Genomic DNA, 20,931 nt, shown 5'->3' with positions numbered 1-20,931 from the left:
TGTAAATTAATATGTATTTGTTCCCTTACTACAGGTTTTACTTTTAGACATTTTATAATTTTTTTCTGAAATTAGCTTGTGAACCTGAATCTATTGCATAAGACATAGAATAGAATTTTTTTACTTTAGAATAGAATTTGTTGTTTTATCTGGAACTTTTATGTGGTCTCAGAGTGCCCTCCTCAAATTGTATTTACTATGGTTGGCTGCTGATGTGTTTGAATTAGGATTCCACATGGAACAAGAGGTTTTCCACAAAGGAATAGTGCAAGTTTTGAAGGTGAAAGGCAAAGGAATATTGTTTTTCCAACCTCTGATGGAAATACACATCACACACCTAGGCACGTCCCAAATTTCCCTAAAACATATTGTGCACTAAATATTGCATGATTATGATGAGACAGCCAGGTAGATGCAATTTTTCTTTCAGATGGTGTAAAAAAATTCGTATACATGAGGTACATTTCAGGGCACAGAGAACACCATTGGCAGATGCTGTTCTTTGACAGGACAAAGAGGAATGGAAAACTTGTCTTATGAAAGGAGACTCAAGGAGCTTTGCTTGTTTAGCCTAACTAAAAGAAGGTTTAGGGGAGATATGATTGCTCTCTATTAGTATATCAGAGGGATAAATACCAGAGAGGGAGAGGAATTATTTAAGCTCAGTACCAATGTGGACACAAGAACAAATGGATATAAACTGGCCACCAGGAAGTTTAGACTTGAAATTAGACGAAGGTTTCTAACCATCAGAGGAGTGAAGTTTTGGAATAGCCTTCCAAGGGAAGCAGTGGGGGCAAAAGATCTATCTGGCTTTAAGATTAAACTCGATAAGTTTATGGAGGAGATGGTATGATGGGATAACATGGTTTTGGTAATTAAATATTCATGGTAAATAGGCCCAATGGCCTGTGATGGGATATTAGATGGGGTGGGATCTGAGTTACCAAGGAAAGAATTTGCCCATATGCTCAGGGTTTAGCTGATCGCCATATTTGGGGTCGGGAAGGAATTTTCCTCCAGGGCAGATTGGAAGAGGCCCTGGAGGTTTTTCGCCTTCCTCTGTAGCATGGAGCACGGGTCACTTGCCGGAGGATTCTCTGCTCCTTGAAGTCTTTAAACCATGATTTCAGGACTTCAATAGCTCAGACATAGATGAGAGGTTTTTCGCAGGAGTGGTGGGTGAAATTCTGTGGCCTGCTTTGTACAGGAGGTTGGACTAGATGATCATAATGGTCCCTTCTGACCTAAAAATCTATGAATCTATGAATAGTCATTATGTTCAATAACCCTATCTGAAAATGGTACTCCATATTCTCTGAATTTACTGTTTGGCAAAGTGATCTTTGAACTAGGTCTAATCTGAGCCTCAAGCTATTAACTCTTGGGGGAATTTCAATGACATTGACACAACAGCTCTGTGATCTTGTCTGCGATTTAAATCTCAGCCCTTAGCTTTTCAGAGATGAAAAGGGAGAAAAAAAATCAACACCAAAGCCCTTATTCCTGCCAACTGATTAGGTTTTCAATTTTTTCCCCATTAGTGATGGGTGGAAAGCAACTAATGCCTGAGGCCAACAGGTAATTTTCTCTTTGTTAAGGATTCTAAAAACAGGTGTTAGCCACACACCCTATGGAAAGGAAAACAACCTCTGCACTAACTCTTCTTGTTGGGTCTGGCTACATATCTGTTTTCACTTCTGCCGCAGGTTTTTCCTAAGTCCCCACAAAAATATTAAATCAGTCTGTCTGGTAAACAGCTGCTGTCAGGCAAACTTCGATGCACATTTGTTTATGTCTTCTATTATTTGAACTATTTTGTGGAAGCTTACAAACTGGCTTTATTTATCAACGCATTGTTGGCATATTTTTAGCAAGGTCAGAGGCTGCTAACAAATCCGCACTGAAGCCAGAAATAATGTGTGCTTTGGAAGATATAAATGAGCACAACAAGCTTGGAATAAAACTTGTGTGACAACTGTTAGTGCTGCCTTTCAGGGATGACAATGTGAAATTGGACAAGTTACTTTGCCTTTCATTGCTTCCCAATACAAAGTGCAAAGGGGGATGGAGTTGAAACTGGGTCATTGCTGATTTGTCCATCTCTAGTAACTATTCTGTCACTTTCATTGACATGAGACCAAACATTCAAAAGGTAAAACATCTAGTTAATAATGCTGTTGCTAAACAGACAGGAAATGTGAAGACCAAAGAGGTTGTATTGACCACAGGCAGAATACAAATTGAGGCATGAGAATGTAGCATCTTGCTGTTATTTTGATGCTTTCAAGTCATTTTGCTCACGGTTCAATAGCATTTGAACACAAGGGCAGCATTTTACCTGTGGGCTGCAGTTATTCTTCATCAGCAATTACTTGTAACTAGAACATTTAGCAAACTCGCCTTTTACGAAGTAGATGGATTTTCAGGCAGTTTTTGTTTGCTGTTCATGGATTCAGCCAGCACCATGTCATTTCACAGTGAACAATGTGTCATGGACAATAACACTTTAAAAATCTTTTGTGAATTAAATTAGTTCTTAGGGGATGTGAAGGGAAATAGACCATGGGAGAGGGCAGGCATTTTACAAGCTATTTTTGACCTTGCTGCCAATGATTCTCAATCCAAGACCCTTTCCCGTTGCACTTCTGGGACTTCCTGATAGAAATTGCCAGTCACATTGGGTGAGCTATGTGGGTTTTTTTACAAGCCTAAATGGAGATTAGAGTCAATGACCTATGCTAGTCCTCCAAACCATTAGCCCTTGCCATTCAAATCTCTCCACTTCAAATGAGTCAATAATACTATCTTTGGATCTCATTCCCTCTTGCTTGGCCTTCTGGGGATGCGAGGGAGTAAGTCTTATTCTCCTACTTGACAGAATACGGGCTGCTCAGCTGAAAACTCCGCTGGAGGCTGGTGGGGTGAGGAAGAGATGGAGCTATTCACTGAAATGCCCCTTTGTCTGCAGGAAAATTTTGAACAGGGGTTGGGTGTGGCATAGCGGTGGCAGAGCCTTCCTAAAAGTGTGTGTGTGGGGTGGGCCCCTCTGTGGCCCCTTCTACCCAAGGCCTCACCCCCAACCAAGCCAAAAGCCAGAGCATTGCAAGCCAGAAGCCATGGACCCTCCACCTGCCCGGGGAGAGGGGCCCCAGGGTGGGGACATGGGCTGAGGTTTGCTCTGGACCCCTCCCCCACCCTGGGCAAGTGGAGGGTCCATGCTGCAATGCCCCATGCTGTCTTGGCTCCCTAGCTGGGCTCCATCTGCTGGCCTGATTGCGGGGGGGCAGGGCCTTCAAGGGGAAGAGGAGGGGAAGGGGCAGGCCTGTGACCAAAAATGGATGCCCCCCCCCCCCCCCGGTTCTGGCACTGTTGGTGTGGGAGGAACATTGAATCCCCTAGCTGTTGACTCATAAAGAAGAGTAAGATGCACCCAGAAAAAGGAAACAGAAACTTACTCCCATGCCCACCAGGGAAAGGAGGAGTAGGGAAAAAATTGTATTTCCATGATTTCTACACTCATGACTTGAAATCCAATGGGAATTAGGTGTCTAACTCCCTGCGGTTCATTTGAAAACCCCAGACTATCAGTTTAAACTAGATGCACAGCACAAGCAGACGGTAGTAATAAACACCAATGCTAATAATAATCACCAACCTCATTTCTGCAAGTGAGCTAACACAGGATTTGAAGCAGGTAATATTTATTATTTAGACTGCACTCCAGATGTCCTAAGGACATTCCAACCACAGAGGAAGACAATCCCGGTCTGAAGAAAGCCCAGTGAACTACCTACTTGAAACCATCTCAAACAAATTAACATGTTCACTGCTATATGAAGCAGTATTATATGACAGACCAACAAAAAAGGAAGATGATTTCAAAGCTATATTCTTCTAGAAAGAGTTGTCATCATGAGTGAAAACACTTTCATTTGGGAAATAAAAGTCTAATTATTTCATTCAAGACAGAATAAATGTGGAAAGGCTGAGATAAACCTCAACATGTTGAGAATCAATGAAATCAATGGGATAAGGGCAGGGAAAATAGTAGCCATAATTTATTTAGACATCACATTTTTTTGAAAGGGTGTTACACAAAGCCTCGTTTTTGAGGTTAAAAGGCAGGGTGTAGTGAGCAAGCTATTCAGAGGATAAAAGACTATCTTGGAGACTGAAGACAAAGATTACTAGTGAGTGGAAAGACTTCAGAATGGAGAGAGGTACATTTGCAGTGCCACTACAATCTGTACTAGGCATAATTTTGTTCTCTTTATATAGCAGTTAGCTGTAATAAATGGAACACCGTATGTTACCAACTTTTCCGGATAGTAGCAAGTCATGTGCACAGGGAAAGGGGCACGTTCAACACAAGGAAGGAGTGTGACTAAAATATAACAAGCCAGGACTGATAAGTGGTTTGCAGAATTCAGTGTGGAGAATTACATGGTAAATGAAACACAGGATAATAATAAAAAAAAGATCTGGGTTGATAGATCAGGGTCATTGACTGGTATGATTACAATAGACAGATCCACAAACATATTTGGGAATGCAAATAAATAGAAAAGATACACTTACTGCAGTGAGGAGTAGAAGGGGACCACAGAAACACAAAAATGCAAAAGGAAGCAGAGAAGCCAACATACCAGCCTTCTACATTCCTACCCAGTAGCCACAACAAGGACATAACCACTGCATGGTTAGGATGAGGCTGGGTCAATGGGGACAGGGCTGCTTGCTTCCCTCCAAAACTGGTGGTGTTTCCAGCTGAAAATCCAGCTAAGGTTAAAGCTGCTGGTAGCATCATTAACATCTGTTCTGCACTTTCACTCCTCCAGGGAGGAAAAAAAATATACTGGACAAGCATGATGAGGTTAGCTGATGTCATCATGATTCCTGAGTAAGCTGTGATGCTGGTGGTGAGAATGGACAGAAGAATGGATAGGCAATCCCCTCGGTCTGGCTGAAACTTCCTTTTACTGCACAACCCCAGGATCTCCGGGGTTTGGAGGATATAACCCCCTTTCACTCTCCTCCCAGGAAGAGCTCTCATAGGAAATCTCACTGGCTCCATTACCAGAGTTTACTCTCCTCCGTTTCTCTCTCTGACTTTTACTGCGTGAGATGGTACAATATGGCCTTAAGCTATTTGGTATGATCTTTAAAAGCAGTAATACAGGCAAAGCCAATATATTTGTGTATATTGGATTGGACTATGACACTAGTCCAGATATGATATTTCTTCATATTTAATTGGATGCAATTAGAATCCTCTTTCATTATTGTCCTAAAACTGATTTCTCCGGTTTGGACTTTGTTTGGTTCAGGACGAAATGCAATATCTGAGCATCTGGATTATGACTTTCAGGAACTTCACTCCAGTGAATAACAGTATAAAAGAGGGACTGGGAAAGGTGGAAACAGACATGTTTTTAACTACGGGAATATGAGAACAAAGAACTCTCTAAAAATGGTTCCTCTGAATTGTGTACTTATTGCCTGGACCAACATCCACTGAAGTCAAAGGGGCTTAAGCATGCGTGGTTAAGCATAAGCTTAAGTGGCAGCAATACAGCATGGCAGACCCTGATGCAGTTGTAACTCATGCACCTCCTGGATCGTGGTGTTCTGTCCCATCTAGTGGCACTGAGACCACTTAGAGATTAATGAGTCTGCTCTACAGCCTTACCGAAAGGGCATATGGCTTTTAGCTCATGCAGTAGAGGCTCATGCATTTAGCTCCAGAGGTCCCAAATTCGATCCTGCCCGCGATGACCAGGGTCTGTCGATGTTACACAGTAACATGTTTTCATAAAGTGGAAACAACCTGGATGCAGATTGAGGCAATTAATGCAACTCCTGTACTCCAACTGTATTTCTAACTGAATCTCTGAACTGTGAGTATCAGATATGAAGATGTTTTAAAAAACCACATAACTCTGTACCAGTTCCATCTTGGTTTCACTCAAATTTAATAACTGGGAAAGATAAGGAGGTGTAAGTTGCATTGATATATATTTGCTTGATAATGGTTCTTCCTAGACTTTTGAGAGCTTCAGAAGTGATTATGATTTTCTTTAAATGAGTCTAAAATGAAAATAAATGCAGCTTAGAAATTGGGTTTAGGATGCTATTTACAACAAGAGCAATGCATACTAGGATACCATTATTTCCTTGGTCAAGCCCAGACACGCTACTGTTGATATTTATTAACTTTAAGTTAAACAAATTTCGGTAGCCCATAGATAGGGTTAAAAACAAAAATAAGCCTGAATCACAAGCTCAACTCTGTGCTCGTGTTCCAGTTGGGTGGATCTGAGTCCTGTGGCGATAACTGGGCCTACACATTTACTCTAAATGTAAGCTCAACTATAAAAAATGAGTGAAAGTTCATAAATTGCCACAATGACCTGTTATACAAAATTGTTTAAGAAAAGATGTCAGACGGAGACGGAGACAGAATTAATGTAAACAAAAAGGGTTTAGCTGATACCACTCAAGGGCTTTGTTAAGATTATGACTTGCAAACAAGAGGAGTAGAAGACTGGAAATCAATGAACCAAAACTGGTGTGTTGGAAATTGGGTCTATTGGGGGAGAAGATAACTAGAGGATGGACTGTTCTACCCAACACTCCCTTTTGAGATTCTTAAGAAGAAAAGACTTTGGGGGGAAATTAGCAGAAGAAACAGCTTTCTGCCAACAACCGCTGTAGTAAGCTTTACCATCACGGCTGCCACCGTGGCCATTTCCTGAGACCCCAGACCTTCTTTGTACTAGTCCTGATTGATGTCCTGACCAGACTGGGCCAGAGAGAGAGACCCAGTGACACTGCCATGGCTCTGGCTAAAACCCAAACACTCTCTGGGATGTGAGACTTTTCCTCACCCCCTGCCAGCTGTGTCTTTTTCCTTCTTCACCTTATTTCTTTCCTTTCCTCTCTCTCTCTCTCTCTCTCTCTCTTTGCCTTCGGTTTAATAAAAGTCTGACTTAGTTAGCTAATATTGCATACTTTGCCACACTGCTGTGAGAAGGAAACCAGACAGCCAACTAAATGCAATGCCCTAAACAGCCTGATGCTAGTACGTTTGACGGGTCTTGGAGTGGCTGATCAACTGTGTGCTGGGCCTGTGTTTTTCCAGCAGTGAGGTTGCTGGTGAAAGTCATCACCGGAGACAGAAATAGCATTTTCTATCTTTGCTGTTCTTTTCTGTACCCTTTTGTGTGTGTTTGTCTTTTGCTTTGTCTTTTAGGAACCAGGATTGGACTTTAAGATTAGCAGCAATGACAACAGCTCAGGTCCATCCCAACCAACTAACATATTATTTTTTCCCCAGAAAGCACAGTTGTTAATACCATCTTTGATACCATCTACAAGACTGTCAAACATGGGTTTTGTTTCCTTCTAAAAACTTTCCCGCTAAACGAAAAGTGAGCAAGGAATGTTGTTAAAATGAAAGCCTTACTTAATACTTTACTTTTCAAATTCTATAATTGTTTTCCCTTCTTTTCTGTTTCTTTAATGAAAGGTTAAAAGGATTTTTAATGGTGCATTTTCCATGGCACTAAGCACACTGAGGTCTCTATATATAAGAACATAAGAACAGCCATACTGGGTCAGACCAAAGGTCCATCTAACCCAGTATCCTGTCTTCCAACAGTGGCCAATGCCAAGTGCCCCAGAGGGAATGAACAGAACAGGTAATCATCAAGTGATCCATCCCTATCACCCAGCTTCTGGCAAACAGAGGTTAGGGACACCATCCCTGTCCATCCTGGCTTACAGCCACTGATGGACCTATCTTCTATGAACTTATCTAGTTCTTTTTTGAACCCTGTTATAGTCTTGGCCTTCACAACATCCTCTGGCAAAGAGTTCCACAGGTGGAGTGTGCATTGTGTGAAAAAATACTTCCTTTTGTTTGTTTTAAATCTGCTGCCTATTAATTTCATTTGGTGCCCTCCTAGTTCTTGTGTTATAACACTTCCTTATTTACTTTCTCCACACCAGTCATGATTTTATAGACCTCTATCATATCCCCCCTTAGTCGTCTCTTTTCCAAGCTGAAAAGTCCCAGTCTTATTAATCTCTCCTCATATGGCAGCCGTTCCATAACTTGAATAATTTTTGTTGTCCTTTTCTGAATCTTTTCCAGTTCCAATATATCTTTTTTGAGATGTGGCAACCACATCTGCACACAGTATTCAAAACATTCTGTTCGCTTCTTTGACTGCTGCTGCACATTGCATGGATGTTTTCAGAGACCTATCCACAATGACTCCAAGATCTCTTTCTTGCATGGTTACAGCTAATTTAGACCCCATCATTTAATATGTATACTTGTGATTATGTTTTCAGAGACCTATCCACAATGACTCCAAGATCTCTTTCTTGCATGGTTACAGCTAATTTAGACCCCATCATTTAATATGTATACTTGTGATTATGTTTTCCAATGTGCATTACTTTGCATTTATCAACATTGAATTTCATCTGCTATTTTGTTGCCCATTCATCCAGTTTTGAGAGACCCTTTTGTAGCTCTTCACATAACTATCTTGAGTAGTTTTGTATCATCTGCAAATTTTGCCATCTCACTGTTTACCTCTTTTTCCAGATCATTTATGAATATGTTGAATAGGAATGGGCCCAGTACAGACTCTTTGGGGACACCACTATTTACCTCTCTCCATTCTGAAAATTGACCATTTATTTCTACCCTTTGTGTCCTATCTTTCAACCAGTTACCAATACATATGAGGACCATCCCTCTTATCCCATTGCATATCAAATCCCAAACCTGGTTTAAAAGTGTTCAGTGTTGTTCAGTGACTGGTTTATATCTTTGACTCTTTGAGTCCATACATTCCATCTAAATTAACACAACATTTCTCAGCTCCAAACCACTCCCTGTAGTTTTGGTTCCAAGCTCGATTTGAAAGAGCAGCCAGTTCCATTTCCAAATCCAGTCCTTTACCTCAACACCAGGGAAACAACGCGTTGAAGTAGAGCAGGGATCGGCAACCTTTGGCACGTGGCCTGCCAGGATAATCTGCTGGTGGGCAGGGACGGTTTGTTTACCTGCAGCGTCCGCAGGTTCAGCCGATCGCAGCTCCTACTGGCCTCAGTTCACCGCTCCAGGCTAATGGGGATTGCGGGAAGCAGCAAGGTCCGAGGGATATGCTGGCCACCACTTCCCGCAGCCCCCATTGGCCTGGAATGGCGAACCGCGGCCAGTGGGAACTGTGATTGGCCGAACCTGCAGATGCTGCAGGTAAACAAACCGTCCCGGCCTGCCAGCAGTTTTCTGTGATGGGCCCTATGCCAAATATTGCCAATCCCTGAAGTAGAGCTTCTCTTCCTTGTGGTGACTGAACAGGTTTCTCCGCCTTATGGTACCTATCCCAGCAATTTTCTGTCCAGCAGATGTCCTCCAAGCCATCACCAACAGCAATAATCTCTAAGAAAGCACACTAAAAAAGACAGTGATTGTGTCTTCTATGTTTGCTCAAGGAGTGCAATGCACAGGGATGTCTCTCAGTAAATAACTATTTTGAACAGGTTGCTTAGACCTGAAAATTGTCCACACTTAAACTTCTGTAGCCAGGGAAGTCATCACACTAGCTGACTTGCAGTTCTTTCAACTCTTTGGGACCATCTAGGGTATGTCTACACTGTAACACCCTTCCCCACCCAAGCCAGCCAGTCTCAGAGCCTGGGTTAACTGACTCTGGCTTGTGCTACACAGTTAAAAATAGCAGTAGAGACATTCCCTCTTGGGCTGAAGGGTAGGCCCTGAGACCCTCCCCTCTTTCAGGGTACCAGAGCCAGGGCCCCAGCCTGAGCAGGAATGTTTATACTGCTATTTTTAGCCACTTGTGCAAATAAAATCCATTTCTTATCGGTAGGGGGGTGGAGGCACGAGACATCCTCATCTGACCCTCCATGTGACTCTTCCCTACCCCACCCCCCAGCCCGGAGCCCCAGGTTCCCCCAGTCCCTCCCCATGATCTCCCCACCCCCTTCCCATGATACATCCCACACTACCTGGGGGCTGTGATGAGCTGCCAAAATCTTAACAACCGGTTCCCTATAAAAAGTTCTGATTTAAGGGATGTGCCCCAGTATGTATTTTTTGTACCATCAGGGTTACCAGACATCTGTATTTGTAAATTTTAAAAATTCCTCCTGGACGGCGATTTAAGAACCAAAAAGCCTGACCTGTCCGGGAAAATACGGATGTATGTTAACCCTGCCTAAAGTTCTTTTTGAAAAATGGGCCTGAACTAGAAATGAGCTCCGTTTCACATGTGTGGGTCCCCGCCACGCCCTGGGGGTGTGCTACTTTGACCAGATGTCCCGATTTTATAGGGACAGTCCCGATTTTGGGGTCCTTTTCTTATATAGGCTCCTATTACTCCCCACCCCCTGTCCTGATTTTTCACATTTGCTGTCTGGTCACCCTAGGGTGTGCACATGTGTGGTTCCCAGCTGCTCCCTGGCCCCCTCATTGAAGCAGGTGTGCAGGGTTACTACCCTGGGAATTGCAGGGCACCAGTGGATGTGGGGCCAGCTGCAGGCAGGGGCGTGGGCAGGGCTAGCTGGAGGCAGGGGCTCCAGGGCTGGCTGCGGGCAGGGCAGGGGTGCGGAGCTGGCTGGAGACAGGAGGGTGCGGGGTTGGCTGGAGGCAAGGGGGTGCAGGGCTGGCTGGAGACAGGGGCTGGCTGCGGTCAGGGCAGGGGGTGCAGTAGGGGCTGGTGCGGGCAGGGTAGGGGGTGCGGGGGTGGCTGGAGATGGGCTGGCTGCAGGCAGGTGGTGTGGCAGGGGCTGGCTGTGGGCAGGGGGTGTGGCAGGGGCTGGCCGCGGGCAGGAGGTGCGGGGGTGGCTGGAAACGGGCTGGGTGCGGGCAGGGCAGGGGGTGCGGCAGGGGCTGGTGCGGGCAGGCAGGGGGTGGCTGTAGACAGGGCAGGGGGTGCGGCAGGGGCTGGCTGTGGGCAGGGGGTGGGTATTCATGGGGAGAGCAGCAGGACACAGCCCAGGCCCAGCAGAGGGGACCAACCAGGCAGCAGCGGGAGCCCCTGGGCCAGGGGTTGGGGGAGCAGCAGCAGCAACAGGGCTCGTGCCCAGGGCCAGGCGGCAGCCCACGTGGCTCCCGCAGCGCAGCGCCCCTGTGGCCAGAGGAGGAATTACATCACTTCCCGGCCAGAGCCCATCAAAGCCTCAGCGCCCCCTGCAGGGAAGCGGGTTAACAACCGGTTCGTGCGAACCGGTGGGAACCGGCTGCAGCTCACCACTGCCTGGGGGGACTCTGTCCTCCTCCTCCTGCTGCACCAGAGACTTCGGAACCGCAGCAGGGAAAGGAGCAGAATGTGGGGCGGCTGGGAAGCCCCATGCCAGCAGCTCCTCCGGCCTGGGTCTACTGCTCCCAGCCCCACCCCCTGCCCTTCCATGCAGCTGCGTCCCCTCCGTCTGTCCCCAGAGGACAGGTCTGGGGCAGTACAGCCACCGGAGGAGCTGCTGCTGTTCTACTCAGGGCTCTCCCGCGAACCGCAGTGGGGAAAGGAGCAGAACCCACAGCCCCGCCCCCTGCCCTTCCACGCAGCTGCGTCTCCGTCCTCTGTCTGTGTACCACAGCAGCAGCCTGCTGGAGGACAGGCCTGGGGGGCGGGGCTCTACAACTCCCAGCCCCGCCCCCAGATCTGTCCTCTGGCGGGGCTGCCGCTGTACAGATGGAGGAGACACAGCTCCATGGAAGGCAGGGGGAGGGGCTGGGGGCAGTACAGCTGCACCAGAGGAGCTTCAGGTGTGGGGCCGCTGGCTGCTCCCGTGTCTTTCCAGTATGCCATACTGGCTATCAATATGTTGCTGTACAGTGTACCGGACTGTACCACCGTACTTGCACTGCTGTTTTTAGCCCAACAGCTTGAGCCCCATGAGCCCAAGTCAGCTGACCTGGGCCCTTAGACTCGCTGCTACAGAAGGGTTTTTTTCAGTGTCGATGTACCCTTAGGGACCCTATAAGAGCTTGCAATGGACTGTTTAAAAGCATGAACAAGCAATAAAGGCTATTCCAGTACCCCAGCTGTGTTTTCTATAGCCCTTGTTTTCCTACAGATAGTCATATATTATGAGCATAACGTCTACTGAAGTTTCACCATTCCAAACTTTAGCAAAATGCAATGTTAGCAACAATAACAATGCTTTTTATTATGTTATTCTGTATTCATACCTCAAATCCCTGTGGTCTTCCTAGATTTTCTTTAATATGTTTCCACGCAACCAGAATCTCTGATACAGACAAACCTGTAGCCTTGACATCAGTAGGAGCTGCACTGGGTTCTGTGTTAAGAAAAAATGAAATAATAAACCTCTACTGTAACAACTTGTATCTATCAAAAGCACTACAACTGAAAGTGTCATATACTTCCTTTATTGTACCTTATTACCCAGAATAAAGTATTGTGACTGTTGTGTGTATGAGAAACTGAACAAAATAAAAAGATTATCTCTATTATATTTCTTTATTTGTGTCATGTTCCATCAATATCTTATTACAGATGGACCCAGCAAGGTACACAATGAAGAACCCCTTTTCCATGGCTGATTTCTCTTCAGTAACCTTTAATTCTTATCTTCAAGATTATTTTTCCTCCTAAGCCTTCACCAACAGATCTGCAGGATGGCAGAAGTAAATAGAGCACTCTTTCTCTGTCCTTTTCTCTGCCTTTGCATCAGTTGAAAATGAAAGCTACATGGGGTGCTCAGATGACCTGACTCTTGAGTTAAACCAGCGGCTGAAAAACACCCAGAGATGTACTGAAATGTAAAGCAAATGCACTTTTTAAGAGAATGTTAGTACTTCAGGTTGCTGGCATATGTAAACACATTTTTAAACATGGGATACACACCTTCCTATGGAGAAGGAAAGGAACTTTTTTGATTTCTGATTCTAGCTAGCTTTGCTTTTAACAGATTTTAAATTGCATAAAATTGGTGTTAAGGAAAACCTTTAAAAACCACCCAAGTTGGTCAGCAATAAGAAAAGTAAAATCAGGGATAAAAATAGGAAAAATACACATTGAAAGCTGTAGGGAGAGCTACAGAGACAATATATGCCAGGGATGGCCAAACTGCGGCTCGTGAGCCACATGCGGCTCTTTTACAGTTAAAGTGTGGCTCTTGGAGCCCCCACACACCCACAGACTCCACCTACCAGACTGTTTGGGGGAGCTCAGGGCTTCTGCCCTGTGGCAGGGTGGTGGGGCTTCGCCCAGCAAGGAGAGGGATCTTGGGGTTTCAGCCCCAGGGGAGGCTCCTGCTGGGGCTTGGGGCTTCAGTGGGAGCAGAGCTGAAGTCCTGAGCCCTGGCAGGCGTGCCCTGTGAGGCTAAGCCCTGAGACCCCCTTGACCCTGCAGGGCAGTAGCCCCTAGCCCCATCACCCTGCCACAGGGCTGAAGCGCTGAACCCTGCAGGCGTGCCTCAGCTCTCAAACTTCTGAAGATTGTCCTATGCATCTTGGAGGGTCGGTATGTTTGGCCATCCGTGATATATGCATAGATCTGTATGGTCATCTTGATTTACAGAGTGTATTGTGTTTGCAGAGGGTTTACAAAAACCCCTATGTATCACTTAGGTTGGACCTTTACTAGATCTTAGAGCTTTAGCACCTGGGGCAATTTTCATTCCCTGTGAAATTAAAAAAATCTTACTGCAACATGTTTAGATGAGAATATAGAACTCAGTGAGAATGTTTTACCTTAGAGCACAAGCACACAGTAGCTAATCACCACCCTCCAGGGTCTGTTTGTTTGTTGAGAAAAAAAATGGATTCAGATTAATCTGGAATAACAAGGCCTGTAATTTGTTTCTTGGCCTAACATACCTCATTACATTTTGTAATGTGTCAGTCTGATCATTTGGAGGCCCTGGCTTTTACATTATAAAGAGCTTTTTAAAAGATGCGTTTTAGGGCTTGTTTAACATGATTACAGAAAAAGAGTGTCTTTTTGGCACAGCCTGTGTTAAAATTATACATTTTGGTAATTGATCAAATTGCCATAGTAAGGAGTTTAATATAAATCTTTATATAGTAACTGTTCCATCCTGCTCCCCCCCCCACCCAATTTTGTATTACATTATGTGCTCTGGCACTGCTGACCTATATCTTCTCCCTGACATTTCTTTTGGGGATTTTTCCTTTCCTTTTGCTCAGTTTTTTGTTTGGTTTGGTTTGCTTTTTTGTTTTTTAAAAGCTGTGTCTAAAGAAAGTGAGAACTTCTGACTATTCAAAATCATGCACATTAATAATGGTGCATTATTGCTAAGTATAAAATATAGATTGCTCTTTTGATGTAGTAAATGAAAAGAAATAATGTTTACACGGCATAAGCAGTATGATCTTCTGGACTCTAAAAGTTTGCTATAAAGAAATATATTCTGCATGATATTTTTTGTTCAATAGGTGCACTCTGTTTTCTATTTTATGCACTACTAAGATTTGTGCTACAAAAGCCGTTTTATAGTTTTTATGTTATTGAAGCAATTGTGTTGTTGTTAGGGAAGACTACAGTGCGAGAAATAATTTGTTATGTATACAAAATGTTGGGTGGCAGCTTTTAACACTTTCTAAAAATGGAGAAATCATTTCTCTTTCATAGCATTCGCTAGAGAAGGTTTATGCATTGCTCACAATAGAAACAAAGGGCTTAATATACATACATAATTGTTTTCAGTATATGAAGTAGAAATATATATATGTATGAGGTAAATGCATTTCTCACATGTCAGGCAATTATTCACTTCAATTTAATTGATATTAGACTCCAGGAATGTAAATGTTCAGTAAAACGACAGAAATGATATTTTTAGAAATAAGGTACATTATGACTGTCTGAAAGTTTATGGAGATGAAACGGCAATTTTTACTGATTCAGGTGGGATGAGGACCATATAATTTGCTATAATATAAAATAATCCATGGCTCAGTATAATGTCATGATTTATATTGTATGTCTAGCATTGATGATAAGTTTGGCAGGTTCATTAGGTTTTTCCATAATTGCTGTCGATGTTATGATCATATTCTTTTATTAATATCTTCTTATTAATTATGTTACATTTACTGATATCTTCCTGGGGTCACACTGATGAAAAAAGGCCAGCTTCCTTAACAATCCCTTTAACATTCCTTGATTAAATGTAACAAAAAATAGTAAGACCTTTAAAATCCCTGTGCAATATCCCAAAGACATTGCTTTTCATTTGCAAGACCAGAGTTAGAGTAACATTAGTATCCTGCAACAGTTGATGACATTAACACCTAACCCAGACTGGGGAACTGCATTCACTGCATTGCGTTAGGTTTCAAAAAGGAAATCCTGAATTCTAATTTGTCAGGTAATTGAAACAGGAGCTGATTCTCAGGTTCCATAGCATTAGTAGGTGTTTATTTGCAACTGTAAACTGGCCACCATTCCACAGAGTGTTTCCCCACAAAGATTTCAATGTTAGCTAATTTTATGGAAACAGGTTCTAAAACAAAAATAAATGCAGGCCCAACTCAGGCAAGACCAATCTTTTAAACCCATTGTGGAACACAGCCTCAACCAAGTCTCCTTGTTTAGCCACTTCCAGTACTAATCTCTGTTCCCTTTCCATATTACTGCCAGAGAGGAGTTTTTACAGAGGTTCCTGATGTAAAATCTGAGCTCTTTAGCCAGGAGCCCTTCCTCATTACCCCCAGTTCTTTCCACATATTTGAGCAAGAGACTTCATCCAACAGTGAATTTCCTTGGCCAAGATCATCCCCTTCTGTGACAGAGACCTCAGAGGAAGGAAATCTCCAAGCGGATTCCCTGGAAAAGATCTCTCCCTCATCATCCTGTCAGGGAGAGAAAGGTGTAGTATTTGGTCACCTTGCAGAAAAGACCACTGGGGACATCCCCAAACCTCACACATCCAGGGATCTGTATTGATCCCCAGGACACCTGTAGAAGGTCAGCATCATCTGTGTAGCAGTCCTCTCCCTCTCTCTGCCCTTGCACTGTTGCCCATACCTCCCATGCAATGAAACTCCACTGGAGTTGTGCTACCAGGGCCATTCTTTAGATATGGGTCCCTCTGGAATCCTAAGGGAGATGTCATTTCTCTGCAGAAAAGAAAATATAGGGCAGGGATACACTATATATCTTTTTTTCTTAATTGATTTCTACAGGGCCAGAGGTGGGACAATTTGCAGTCCCTTGGACCTGTCCCCCCAGCCAACCTAGTCTTCTCTCAAGTCTGTTCAATCTACACTCCCTTTCCCAGCGCAGACTCTCTACAGGATCCAGAATGGGGGGATGCAAGTGGTGCCACAGAGATGGCTCATCCCCTCTTTTGGAGGAAGGTCGGAGATATATGCATGGAGCGTCCCCATTCATGAATAGGACTAGGAGGCCTGATCTAATCCCTTGTGCGTCAGTGATCAGATAGGCCCTTTGCAGTCTATCCAATACTGTTTGAGTCTATAAACCTATCCTGGTACTAATCTGGCATCTGAAACAGTGATTGTTTTTCCAGTTCATCTTTAAGCTTTGGTTCTGCCACTGCATAAAAATGTTTTGTGCTCTCAGAAGATTAGTTGAGTGTCCAAACAATAGTTCAGAAAAAAGTATGCTCTCTGCAATTATAACCCTGTTATTTCCTTCTCCTGACTCCATCACAGAATACCAGTGTGTTGATAATTTACTGAATGTTATGCTGCAAAAGAAGCAACCTTTTGCTTCTGAAGATATTAATTAACTTGCAAACATTTCTCTTGCACTGGTAGAATACAAAATGGACAGTCTGATTGACAAAAAATCAAGTTCTGATAGATTAAAAGTTTATAGCAGCATTATCAGGTTCATTAATATAAATAATACATTTGTAATAAGTGACATAACAGCTGGAATTCTCCAAATAATATGGGGGCTGTGCCTATAATATTGATTACACATATGACTTCCCAACGGTGCATTAATCAAAGGAGTATTTAGTAAACTCCTTAGCATAAGGATTATCATTTCCTTATTTAAAAATTCCGTGAAGACACCTGTAGTTGAACTTTTACAGGCTCTAATCCAGATAAATCAGCTGGCGAAGGTAGGGAATTATCCATTATATTTTACCACTAAGATGCCAATTTATTAATTTTCAGGTTCACATAAATCCCATGGAGCTCAGCTTTAGCTATGAACTGATCCTCAGAACTACACCTCATGAACGTAAAGTTTTAATGTGAGCCATAGTGGCCATACTTAAAAGTATGTAATTTCATATTCTTTCTCTTAAATTAGAAGAAAAAGGCTTTGGCTTATTTTCTAATGAAGGCTGAGAATGAAAAACAAGTAGTGTTTGAGCTAACCAGAAAATCTTTCAGACTTTGTTGTCTCAGTATACATCTCACATAATATATTTTGCTGTCTTCTTTAAATGCTTTATTTTCAGTCCATAAACAGATCAAGTAGTAAAACTCTGAGAGCCCTGAAATGTGCCATCTGCCCACTTCTTCCCCCCAAAATAATTATGGAATTAGGTTCTCCACCTAGCTGAATGAAAAGGAGTACTTGTGGCACCTTAGAGACTAACCAATTTATTTGAGCATAAGCTTTCGTGACCTACAGCTCACTTCATCGGATGCATACTGTGGAAAATACAGAAGATGTTTTTATACACACAGACCATGAAAAAATGGGTGTTTATCACTACAAAAGGTTTTCTCTCCCCCCACCCCACTCTCCTGCTGGTAATAGCTTATCTAAAGTGATCACTCTCCTTACAATGTGTATGATAATCAAGGTGGGCCATTTCCAGCACAGATCCGATTTGTGCTGGAAATGGCCCACCTTGATTATCATACACGAAAGCTTATGCTCAAATAAATTGGTTAGTCTCTAAGGTGCCACAAGTACTCCTTTTCTTTTTGCGAATACAGACTAACACGGCTGTTACTCTGACAGCTCTGAATGAGTCAGTACAAAGTTATATGGAAAACTTCTTTGTACAGTCAGTTTTCATTCTATGTTATTTGCATTACACTAATGACTAGAAGCCCCACTCAGGGATTGACGCTCCAAAGTGCTAGCTGGTCTATAACAATATGGTAAAAAAATCATCATTTCTAATAGCTGCCCAGTGGAGTTCATGGCTTGGGAAGAGCTGGATTCCTCATTTCTTTGGAAGTCTAAAGCAGCATTTATTATATTACTGTGTGAAATTATAAAACTTTCTTTCTTTCTTTCTTTCTTTTTGAAATAAGATAACTTATATGCTTGAGGGCTCGAGTGAGACTTAATGGGTACACATGGGCAAAGATTCCAAAAGTGCCTGAGTAATTTTCAGAAGTGACTTAAGTGCTTAGGGCCAGATTTACAGAAGTATTATTTAGGTGCCTAAGATGCAGATAGGTGTCTAGTGGGATTTTCAAAAGCGGCTAAGTGAGATAGGTACCTAACTACCATTAACTTTGATTGAAAGGGGAGGGGCTGTTCTAGATTTGATTTGACAAATAGGCAAGAACTGGTTGAGAATTTGAAAGTGGAAGGCAGCTTAGGTGAAAGTGATCATGAAATGGTAGAGTTCATGACTCTCAGGAATGGTAGGAGGGAAAACAGCACAATAAAGATAATGAATTTCAAGAAGGCAGACTTTAGCAAACTTAGCGAGTTGGTAGGTTAGATTCCATGGGAAGCAAGTCTAAGGGGAAAAAAACAGTTCAAGAGAATTGTTAGTTTTTCAAAAAGACATTATTAAGGGCACAAGAGCAAACTCTCCCACTGTGTAGGAAAGATAGGAAGTATGGCAAGAGACCACCTCGTTGAACCAAACGCAAAAAAAGAGCCCTATAAAAAGTGGAAACTAGGTCAAATTACAAAGGATGCATCTAAACAAAAAACACAAGCATGTAGGGACAAATTTAGAAAGGTCAAGACACAAAACAAGATTAAACTAGCTAGAGACCTAAAGGGTAACAAGAAAACATCCTATAAATCCATTAGAAGCAAGAGGAAGTCAGGGTAGGTCCGTTACTTAATGGGGCAGGGGGAAAGAGGGGAAACAATAACAGAAAATGTGGAAATGGCAGAAGCGTTAAATGACTTTTTTATTTCAGTTTTCACTGGAAAAGGTAGTAGTGATCCACCACCTAACAAAGTGAATGCCAGTGAAACTGAGGTAGGATCAGAGACTAAACTAAGGAAAAAACAAGTTAAAAATAATTTAGACAATTAAGATGTCTTCAGTTCACCAGGTCCTGATGAAATAAAAGGAGCGACAAGAGTAATGCCCACAGCAGGTCCTAACCCAGCCTGCCATTCACCTCCACTAGGGGAGGGAGGGTGGGTGCTGGCTTCCACTCTGCATGGAACAAAGAGACTTGCCCCAGCCAGGTTTTGTACCTTTATGCCCTTCGGACCTCACATTCCTGGAGGGGGAGGGGGAGTTATTGCTGCAAAGCTGACCACTGAGCATCTTTTTTTACAACAGTTTCTGACCTCCTTCCTTCCCCGCCCATAAAGCAGAGCTGTCCTTCCTGGGTAAGCCCCAGACAAACTCTGCCCCACCTTAGTTGTGGTGCAGTTATTGTCTGGGTACACCACAAGAAGAACAGGAGGCACTCAGGGTGGTTAAGCACTAAAATAAATTGCCCAGGGAGGTTGTGGAATCTCCATCATTGGAGATTTTTAAGATCAGGTTAGACAAACACCTGTCAGGTATGGTCTAGATCAGTGGTTCCCAAACTTGTTCTGCTGCTTGTGCAGGGAAAGCCCCTGGCGGGCCGGGCCGGTTTGTTTACCTGCCGCATCCGCAGGTTCAGCCGATCGCGACTCCCAGTGGCCGCGGTTCACTGCTCCAGGCCAATGGGAGCTGCTGGAAGCAGCGGCCAGTACGTCTCTCAGCCCGCGCTGCTTCAGCAGCTCCCATTGGCCTGGAGCAGTGAACCGCGGCCAGTGGGAGCTGCAATCAGCCGAACCTGCTGACGCGGCAGGTAAACAAACCGGCCCGGCCCATCAGGGACTTTCCCTGCACAAGCGGAGCTACAAGTTTGGGAACCACTGGTCTATATAATACTTAGGGCTGCCATAAGTGCAGAGGACTGGACTAGATGACCTCTCGAGGTCCCTTCCAGTCCTACAGTTCTATGATTCTATGAAAGTCAAAGAGAGTTAGGTGCCCAATCTACTTAGTCACTTTTGAAAATCCCACTACAAACCTATATGAATCTTTAGGCACCTGAATACCTTTGTTTGTTTGGCCCTTAGTCATTTAAGAGCCTGAAAGGATTTGACTGCTAAGTCACTTTTGATAATCTTACCATTGGGCTTTCTGTTGGCCCTTTACACAAGAGTGGATAGCACTGGTTACGAATAACAAGTATCCTTACTGAAGGCACTTTAGTTAGAATAAGGGCTTGCCAGATCAGCCCCCAAGATTGATATATATGGTACTACTGGTCTTTGTTCAGTACCTGCTTCCAAACGAAAATCCTGTTTCTTTGTTCCTTTTAATTTTGAGTACAGCAACTTAGGATACTTATAAGGTACCAACACACACAGACACAGATTGAATTAGCAAGTTATAATGGGTGGGTATTTTTGAATGATTGAATTGTGTCAAAGAAAACGGAGTTCCCATAAGTGATTACTCTACTTTGGATAAAACAAATGAAAATTAATAATAAATTAATAATTCTAGAGTTATCATTTGCAATTTTCTTATTTTAAAGTAAACTTCAGAAATACTGACTTTTTTATATTACCAAGGATCCCATTTTCAGTTTTCTCTAAATAACTAACAGACAGACTTTAAATGTAACACTATTTATTAAACCTGAATCTTCAATACTTGCCATTCAAAATAGGGAAATAACAGGTGGCATTTATAAATTAATTTTTTTCATTGCAAAAT

The 20,931-nt window shown here is 43.2% G+C and overlaps 1 protein-coding gene across 1 annotated transcript in view; it reads right to left on the bottom strand.

Annotated features, from left to right (window-relative positions):
* The window catches only part of CNTN5 (contactin 5), a 544,075-nt gene that overhangs the window by 22,708 nt on the left and 500,436 nt on the right, over window positions 1-20,931 (bottom strand). The window contains exon 19 of the mRNA XM_077805582.1: window positions 12,233-12,342. Coding sequence (XP_077661708.1) covers window positions 12,233-12,342 — 110 coding nt within the window. The remainder of the gene's footprint in view (window positions 1-12,232; window positions 12,343-20,931) is intronic.

The sequence above is a fragment of the Eretmochelys imbricata genome, chromosome 1 (genome assembly GCF_965152235.1).
Source record: "Eretmochelys imbricata isolate rEreImb1 chromosome 1, rEreImb1.hap1, whole genome shotgun sequence".
NCBI lineage: Eukaryota > Metazoa > Chordata > Testudines > Cheloniidae > Eretmochelys > Eretmochelys imbricata.
The sequence above is the reverse complement of the archived record's forward strand: the minus strand, read 5'-3'. Positions and strand labels throughout refer to the sequence as shown.